At 33.5% G+C, this 9,605-nt stretch overlaps 1 protein-coding gene across 1 annotated transcript; it reads left to right on the top strand.

The window, feature by feature from the left end:
• The first annotated feature begins 224 nt into the window (after positions 1-224).
• LOC134541928 (small ribosomal subunit protein uS12) lies at positions 225-8,411 on the top strand. The gene is made up of 4 exons (XM_063385680.1): positions 225-311; positions 677-836; positions 3,455-3,639; positions 8,263-8,411. The coding sequence occupies exons 1-4, from the start codon at positions 308-310 to the stop codon at positions 8,343-8,345; spliced, it is 432 nt and encodes a 143-aa protein (XP_063241750.1). The 5' UTR covers positions 225-307; the 3' UTR covers positions 8,346-8,411.
• The last annotated feature ends 1,194 nt before the right edge of the window (positions 8,412-9,605 follow it).

Below are 9,605 nucleotides of genomic sequence, written 5' to 3'. Positions count from 1 at the left end.
AAGCCATTAATAAAAATTATTCAAAGATGATTAAGTGCTTTAATGTTTATTGATGAAAAAAAATATTAGCTTCTTAATTTGAGAAACTTTATTAAAAATTGATATTTATATTTATATAAATAACTCGACTTATTTTGTTAACAATTAAGGTTTCATTTTTTATTTATATGTGTTTATATATTTTGATATAATACTTTATTATTATAACCTCTTGAGTTTTCAATCTTTGGCTATGTTGGTAACAAACTCACGACGAAATAACACTTCCTTCCTGTTACAGTGAATGCTTGTTGTGTAGTACGTGAAAATGGGTATGTACTCTTGAGTTCTTAATATTGCTGACTTTATTGTTCGTATTATTCATAACGCATTTCTTTAATAGTTATTCTGACATTGTTTATTTTCCATTCTTTTAGTTTTTAAGTCAGTGACGTAACAGTTTATGGTCGTAATTATTCTTGCCGTACTTGTTTCAATTTGTGTGCACGTGTGTGTTGTATAAATTAGATTTTTATTTTTTAAGTCATGTACTGAGTTCTATTAATCCGTCTTGGTGTGGACTTCTCAGTATTGTTTAGTATTTTTGGTACACAAATATTCAACTTTGAAATGTATGGTTTAGCGTCACTGCACATGCTCTCACCAGAAGTTCATGCTTGTAATTATTCTTGTTCAGGTAAGCCTCGTGGGTTGAGGACAGCGCGTAAGCACGTGAATCACCGGCGGGAGCAGCGGTGGGCCGACAATGACTATAAGAAAGCTCATTTGGGGACCAGGTGGAAGGCCAATCCTTTCGGAGGGGCGTCCCACGCTAAGGGCATTGTTCTGGAGAAGGTGTAAGTGTACTCGAATGATCATGTTTACAGTCGCCTAACCCTATGGGGGTCTCTAAGCCTTTCAGTTATGCATAATGTATCCAATTTTTTTACCTTGATCCTGATGGTATGGTCCTGTGGTACATAATGCGTGATGTTTTAATTTATTACGTCGAAATGTCGTGGGCATAAACAAAAACTTGTGTTTTTGCAATTTATTATGATGCAAAAATGCATATAAAAAAATTTTGCTTAAGACCTATTTCATAATTTGTTTGTATTGTGATATTCCTTTGAGTCAAGAATCATCTATCACAGGATCACTAGACTTAGGATCAGTGGATTAACTTGGATACATTATATTGATTTATTACTTATTTAGACATTGAGTTAACTGATTCACAGAGAGTTATTTATTACGGAAGGAGAGAAACTTGAATATGAACTATTGTGTGCATCAGCGTTCCATTGGGTAAATTTTACTTAAACAGTTTATGTAGCTAATGTAATAAGCAGTTAAAGGTTTTTTCAAGTATTCAAAATTAATATGAATACTGAAACTTTAGCTTTTTAAAACTTACGTAATTTTTAAACTACTTAAGTTACTGTGAATGAGTGAGGATTAATTATTTTGTGAAGTCTAGTATTTGATGTAAACTGTATACCAAGTTCATTTTACATGTGTTTTATTGCTTGCATAAATGTTATTATTGGTGGATTTTCCTGGAGGTTGGCTGCAGTGTGTGTGTATTACCAGTCAGTGTTAATTTTGAAAGAAGTTACTGATTAAGGTAAATTAAAAAATATTTAAGGGTAAATATTGAGCATGGGCACATCAAACAAAGACACAAACATTTTAAAATGCATTCTTTTATATCCTTACTTTCTTCCTAATCATTTTGTATATCAGCATTGGGGCCAAAACTGTTCTGGTGCCGGCCTAACATACTGACATTAAAAATACCTTTTTTAAAACAGCTCTGGCTATGCTTTGAAGTATAATTCTAATTCCTCACTATATTTATTACTGTGAAGATTGGTATATTGGATAGGTTTTTATATTGTATTATGGGTAAATATTTACTTGGGCGGTATTTCCGAAAAAAAAAATGTTAAACATCCGAAAATACCTTTATTTTATGCTCTTCAACTTCCTCTTTTCATTAAAAGTGGCGGAGGTAAGAAATTCCAAATACTTTAGGAGATATCGATTTTTTAAATTTCATCATATGTAGTTGAGCGGTATTTGCGAAAATAAATGTTAAAAATCCGAAAATACCTTTATCATATGCTCTTCAACTTCCTCTTTTCATTAAAAGCGGCAGAGATAAGAAATTCCAAATACTTTAGGAGATATCTAATTTTTTAATTTTGCAATACAAGACCTGTGGAACCATTCGAGTGGCGCCATTTTTGTTATTTTGCCGTGTGTTCGTAAATACGTGAATCGTGAATGTGTAATTAATAAAATGGTTGATTAGGTCAGGTCAGTTACATTATTAATACTTTCAAACTAAGCCGACATTAAAAATTATTTTGTGAATTAATTTTAATGGCTGTTTAGTTTTAAAATATTTATAATGTAACTGACCTGACCAAACAAACCCGGACAGACGGTGAACAGTAAACTAAAATGGTCGATTAGGTCAGGTCAGTTACATTATAAATACTTTCAAACTAAGGTGATATTAAAAATAATGTGAATTAATTTTAATTATTCTTTAGTTTTAAATTATTTATAATGTAACTGACCTTACCTAACAAACCCGTAACAAAGGATGTACAGTAACAACTCACGTAAATTTTTTTGTTATTTATTACTTGCGCAACAATATCAAAATAACAAATAAGACTTTAAAATTAGAAACGTTAAAAGCTCACTTAAGTTGGAGGCGGTAATTAAACACCGTTTTAAACAATAATTGAACTAAATAATCACATATTAGTTCATTTGAATTCTGGCCTATCACGAACAATCACGTGACATCATTATCCAATAAAAAATAGATACTCGTACGTAAACAAGAAACAATGTGCACGCACGCCACAGGAATGCGCTGGTTTTGTGCTGAAATTAAAAAATTCGATATCTCCTAAAGTATTTGGAATTTCTAATCTCCGCCGCTTTTAATGAAAAGAGGAATTTGAAGAGCATATAATAAAGGTATTTTCGGATTTTTAACATTTTTTTTCGCAAATACCGCTCAACTACATATGAAGAAATTTAAAAATTCGATATCTCCTAAAGTATTTGGAATTTCTAATCTCCGCCGATTTTAATGAAAAGAGGAAGTTGAAGAGCATAAAATAAAGGTATTTTCGGATTTTTAAAATTTTTTTTCGGAAATACCGCCCAAGTAAATATTTACCGTATTCTGTAGCTATTTCTATAATTAAAATAATATATAATTTGTTTTTTACTAAACAAAATTTGAATTGCAATATTTAATGTAATTACCAGTAATTAACAGTTTCGGGTGTTTCAGTTAACTACTTTTTGAATATTGCAAAAAAAAATGTGAACATTGAGTTAGGTCAGTTACATTAGTATTGTGTTATCATAAAAATTGCTATGCATATTTTGTAAATTTTTGGCACATGTAAAAAAAGTTAGATGACATCAAAATCTTTGTGTGCAGAGGTGTGGAAGCGAAGCAGCCAAACTCTGCCATTCGCAAGTGTGTCAGGGTTCAGCTGATTAAGAACGGCAAGAAGATCACTGCTTTCGTCCCACGCGATGGCTGCCTCAACTACATAGAAGAGAACGACGAAGTTCTGGTGGCAGGTTTTGGCCGTAAAGGGCATGCTGTTGGTGATATTCCTGGTGAGCTTTGTTCCGTTATGTCCAACTAGCTTTGCTTTCTTTTTGAGACTATATAAATAAGGCTTAGATATACAGTAGATTCCCAATTATCCCGGATAATGACTTACAAGAGGTCCACAGATAACCAAAAAACACTGTTCAAGCAAAGTTTAAAAAAATAATTATTATTATTTTTATCCCTACTATCTAGTCCGACATTGTAACAGATGCCCCTTAAAGTAACACCCTAATTTGTTCCAGTAAAACAGAGCACTAATCTAAAAGTGCTATTCAAATTCACTTTTTCAATAAGAGCGTATTTTAATCAAGATGCTACTGTCATTAAAATTGTTATATGGTATTACTATAAATGTCTAAATACATTAGCCGTACATTTAAGTAAATAATATATAACATTTTGAGATTAAACCACCCAAATTAAATTTAATAATTCATGTCCTGCTTTGTTAAGAGTATGCTAAAGATACATGCAAAACTATGGGTGACGCCACTTGGTGGTAGACTCACTCGGGAGAACTGGTGCTACATGTACATGATGCAAAACATTGTGATTCCTGTTATTATTTTGGTCCCCCCTCGTGTGAATAGTTAGGTTTGGTTAGCTAAATTAATTGTACTGTAAAATCAAGAATTACCATTCTAATATGTACCTAGGGAACTTAACCTAACCAACTGTTCACAGTGTTTTTTTAGGTAGCAACCTACCGTATTGGTCCGAATATAAGGCGACCATTTTTACATAAACAAGATATGCGAAAATTGGAGGTCGCCTTATTTTCGCACCCAAGACGTCAGAACCGCAAACTTTAGTTCCAAGCTGAAAGCTACAATAGAAACATTGTTAAACAAAATGTTCACAATTTTTTATATTAACTAAAACTTCGTTACCTCACGGGGAAAACGATAAATCCGCCCAATATTGCAGTAATTCACAATCGTTTAAAGTTGAAAATTAAAATATTTGTTCTTGAGTAAAAATGTGAATGTTGAAGCATCTCAAAATGGCTACCTTTTATTACACAATTCATATTTGTACTTTGTGTACAATCGCGTGTTTTAACATTTACGGTAATTTATTTTCAGATTTTTTACCTGAAATATTTGTACTAAAATATCACAGCTATTTTCACAACGATTGTTTACATTTACAAACAGAAAATGTTAGAACATTTTGGATGTAATGTTTGGAAATTCACGGCTGCCAACTGTCTTTCCACAATATTTCTTTGTTGTAAAACGAACATTGCCGAACACACATGAAGACGATATATTTACAAGAATTTTGTACGTTGCTTCAAAAGCTATTTTAATAATCCACTCTTTATGTAAAACCTTTCAAACAACATAATTATCACAGATTATTCTTTAAAATTCATAGGACAGAGACTCTGTCAGAGAGTAATATGGACAAATATTCGCGGTCATGTCACCAAAGTTATTCATGGCCATATGCTTCACCATGGCAGTTAGCCACTTGTTTTGTTCCGGCAAGCTGCATTCTTTGGTTACTTTGTTACGTTTAACACAATACTAATGCCTTATTTTAAGAGTACTGTAAAACACCGTTTTAACGAACTTAATTAGAGCGAACAATTCATTACTACGAACTATGCCTTTGGTCCCGTCAGACGTCCATATAACATAACGTAAAAAAATTTCACTAGTAAGATTTTCTCGTTGAAATTTTTTAAATATTCTATAAATATTCATTTGAACGAACACTTTTCTGCTCGGCACGGTAAACGACAAAAGGATAAAATCGTCGCCATTCACCCACAAACTGCCATCTTATTTATTTTGATACGCGCCATAGATGACTGCAATGGACTAGTGTTGAAATTAATGCACAAAACTAGTGTAGCGACTAAAGCGCTGCATTGTGGTGTTCGCTGACATTACTCTTTGTTCTATGCTCGCACGTGTTTAACTGATGCGAAGTGTTACATCATAAAGTATTTCTACACACACATCTCTGGTCGTTTTCTTGTTTATTGTTTGAGAAACGTGCGGTAGCCTACAACTCACATAGTTTCAGTTCCCTAGCACGTTCGTGCAACTTAGGATTTCTCTCAAAAATTGAAATTAAAAAAAATCGAAGGGTTGTGTTAGGTTAGTCACAACATGCTTGATCTTCTGATTTAGCGGCTGAAGTGGCGTTAATACCAAAACGCAAAACTTCGGAAATCTTCGCAAATTCTTGCAGGGAACCGAAACTACGTGAGTTCGCAAATTCTTGCAGGGAACCGAAACTACGTGAGTTGTAGGCTTCCCAGAAACGTGGCTATACTACATGTATAACTTATTTTTACATGTGTAGGGTGCATTTGTTTTTATAGTTAAAAAAAACCGTACTACTGAACATGTCTTCTAGGAAACGACTTGAAATGTTAAAAGCAGTAGATAAAGAAAATAAAAAGACTGATGTGGCTAAAAAGTTAGGTATCTCCAAATCAACATCCACAATTCTCACCCAGCGATCCAGTTTGGAAGACAATAAAATGTAAAAAAAAATTTCCTAACTTTTAAATTTTATATTTTTGATTTATTACAGCATTTTTGCAAACAGCTTGTCTTGATTCCAAAGGTAGGCTTACTGCTTTGGCAAACAACTTACCTACGTATTTCTGTATTGTACATATACATACTAGTATGTATGTATGTAGTATGTATCTTGATCCCAAAGTATAGCTGTTAAAGTAATTGATGCTTGTACCACTCATATTGGTATTAGATTTTCTACTTTGTTTTTTAACAAGATCGAGTTATGTTCAAAACCCCAAAACAGGCAATCATTGTGATTTCGGTATAAAGAACTTCATTATAACAAACTGCCATAATTTTGGTCCCTTCGTGTTCTTTATAATGAAGCTCTACTGTAATTGCCATTTTAAAAAATTTAATTTTGTAGATACAGTAAACTGTGAAAAATGAACAATCACACATCGGTGGAACAGCGGGGAACGAGCTCTAGACAAATAAATACTGGTTGTAGGAGAAGTTATGATGCGAACTTCAAAGTGTTGGTGGTAAACGAGGCTGTATGGATGAACAATTGTGCCGCTGCACGGAAGTACAGCGTCACAGAAAACAATGTCCGGCGGTGGCGTAAGGATTACGACAGGCTGCGAAGTGCTCATTCAACACGAAAGGAGTTTCGAGGACCAAAAAATGGACGTCATTCCGAAGTCGATGAGCGCGTTGCTTTCTTTGTGAAAGCAAAACGTGACGAAGGAAAACCAGTCACACGAGAAATGATGGTAATGAAAGCCATTGAAGTGGCAGCAGAATTAGGTGTTCCGAGAGCCGAGTTCAAGGCCAGTATTGGTTGATGTTGAAGAATGATGAGAAGGTTTGGGCTGACACTGCAGCGCACAACATCTGTTTGCCAAAAACTGCCTGGTAATTTTGACGAGAAACTGATATCCTTCCAAAGGTACATTATTAAATTGCGGAAGGAACACTAATATCTCCTATCTCAAATAGGAAATGCTGACCAGACAGCAGTATATTTTGACATGCCAGGGTCAACAACAGTAGACAATGTTGGGGCAAAGTCTGTGTGTACACTGTCAACAGGAAATGAAAAACAAAGGGTGACACTTATGCTAACTGTATTAGCAGATGGAAGGAAGCTGCCGCCTTACATCATTTTGAAAAGGAAAACAATGCCGAGGAAAAGCCACCAAATTTCATCCTTAGAGTTCAAGAGAAGGGATGGATGGACTCTGCCATGGTCCAAGACTGGATTAAGTGTGTATGGTGCAGGAGACCTGGAGTACTACTGGGCCAAAGAGCCATGCTTGTTTTAGACTCTTTCCGTGGCCATGTTACTCCAGAGGTGAAGGCTTCTTTGCAGAAGGAGAAGACAGACTTGGTGATAATACCAGGTGGGATGACATCTCAACTGCAGGTATTAGATGTTGTAGTAAACAAGCCTTTCAAAGACAAAATGAGATTCTTGTACAATGACTGGCTGTTCTGTGACAACCATCCATTGACCCCATCGGGTAAAATAAAAAAACCATCTGTCACCTCTGTGCTTGGATCTCGACAGCATGGCAGAGCATTACTTCCGAGATCATTGTCAAAGGCTTCAAAAAGTGCTGTATTTCCAATGATCTAAATGGAACTGAAGATGACTGCCTGTGGCAGGATGTGTCTGAAGATGCAAGTGGTACTTCAGAGGAAGAAAGGAGCTCTGAAGATGACAATGATGCATCTCCATTAGAGTGAACATACAAAAAAATTTCTAGTGTAATACTTAAAAATGTAAATATTTTCTAATTGTTTTCTTTTGACTTTTAGGGTAGGCTATTCAAACTTTTTTTTAATATCTAATGTGATAAAAATAAATTGTTATACAAAATGCAAAAAGGATTTATCAACACAAAATGTGTCTTATGAATTTTCACATTAATTTCTACCAAAATTATTTTTACATTTGTTTGGCCTCCTGAAACTACAGGTCGCCTTATATTCGGGCCAATACGGTATTTGGTCAGTTAAACAATTTCACAGTACTCTTTTAATGTTTTCATATTGTTTGGTTGGTGAGCAGCGATTCAATCTGTCCATGCTCTCTTGGGCCATTCTGCATGCTGACCACATTTGTGTATGTTGCAGGTGTGCGTTTCAAGGTCGTGAAGGTAGCAAACGTGTCCCTGCTTGCTCTGTACAAGGAGAAGAAAGAAAGGCCAAGATCTTAACTTTTGACCAGAACCATGTGTTTTATGTGTATCTATTACTGTATAATAAAACATTAATAAATGTCACGAGACTCCTCTTAAATATGCATGAATTTGCAGCTTATTGCAAGGGGAATGAATACAGCTATGGAAATTAATTAATTTAACATATTTCATATTTTCTTATTGGGATGAATCGGTCTCTTTTTAATAGCTTGATAGTTACCTATGTTTACAAGTCACCTTAAAATACTGTTAATGAATTTTTATTTGATTCATGTTCTTAGAAAAATTCTGATAAACTATTTAAAAAAAAATTTATAAACATATTGAATTAAAAGTTCTTGTAATGAATCATGGTAACATCACAGGTTACCGCTGCAATGTAAAAATATTTACAGTGAGCATATTCTGAAAATAAGACTTTTGTTGAAAGACCACATCAAATTGTGGGTTGTCTTATTATAACTACATAGTAGCACATTATTTCAACATTAATTTAGGTTAAGTACTTTTCATTGGGTAAAAATCTTTGAAAGTTAGAAAGATTCTATTTTTTATATTGAATAAATGTGGGTAGGGGAAAAACTTTAATTTGTGCTGTTTAGTGACTACGTACTAGGAAAGGGAAGGGGTGGGTTAACTTTTCTTGGGACCTTGACTTTTATGATTGGGGGGTTATCTCTCAATCAGAGTTAATGAACTTTGGAATTTATATGATATGAACTAACAAAAAATTGCAATTAGTAGACTTTACATTCTAACAGAAATAATAATTAACACAATTTTACACACCAAAATTGTTTAACTTCATTAATATTAATACATTTTTGTTGGTGAGCAATGCTCCAAAAAAGATTAACCTATACTACAATGTTTTATTTCCCTTCTGTGTAAAAATTTGTCACAGAAAAAATTTGGCATTCAAAATTTAAAGGTTTTTGAATTATTTTTATTTAAAAAAAAATTGGTTGTAAAGTTGGTTGACGGACGATAGTTTAACGTGACAACAAAACATTGATGAAATGATTGCATACTTTTATGAATAAATAGAATCATTTTTGTTGAATTATCACTATTTTGTATGGATACAAAGGAGTGAAATGAAATCTACAATTTAATTGATAAATTTACTTTTATTTGCACTCATTAATTCAAATATGTTTATTACTTTAACAAAAAGATTATTTTAACTATAACTATTATACATGTTTGCTATTTAACTTCTTCCAATCTGTGTTATTCTGTTAAGGATAGGACGATGATAGGAAAAGTAGGAAA

Source organism: Bacillus rossius, assembly GCF_032445375.1.
Source record: "Bacillus rossius redtenbacheri isolate Brsri chromosome 4 unlocalized genomic scaffold, Brsri_v3 Brsri_v3_scf4_2, whole genome shotgun sequence".
In the NCBI taxonomy this organism is placed as follows: domain Eukaryota; kingdom Metazoa; phylum Arthropoda; class Insecta; order Phasmatodea; family Bacillidae; genus Bacillus; species Bacillus rossius.
The sequence above is the reverse complement of the archived record's forward strand: the minus strand, read 5'-3'. Positions and strand labels throughout refer to the sequence as shown.

Bases quoted from the DNA above. Each gene is read 5' to 3' on its own strand.
- LOC134541928 (XM_063385680.1), top strand. The intron at 837-3,454 runs GTAAGTGTACTC...CTTTGTGTGCAG, and splicing joins GGCATTGTTCTGGAGAAGGT to AGGTGTGGAAGCGAAGCAGC. The intron at 3,640-8,262 runs GTGAGCTTTGTT...TGTATGTTGCAG, and splicing joins TGCTGTTGGTGATATTCCTG to GTGTGCGTTTCAAGGTCGTG.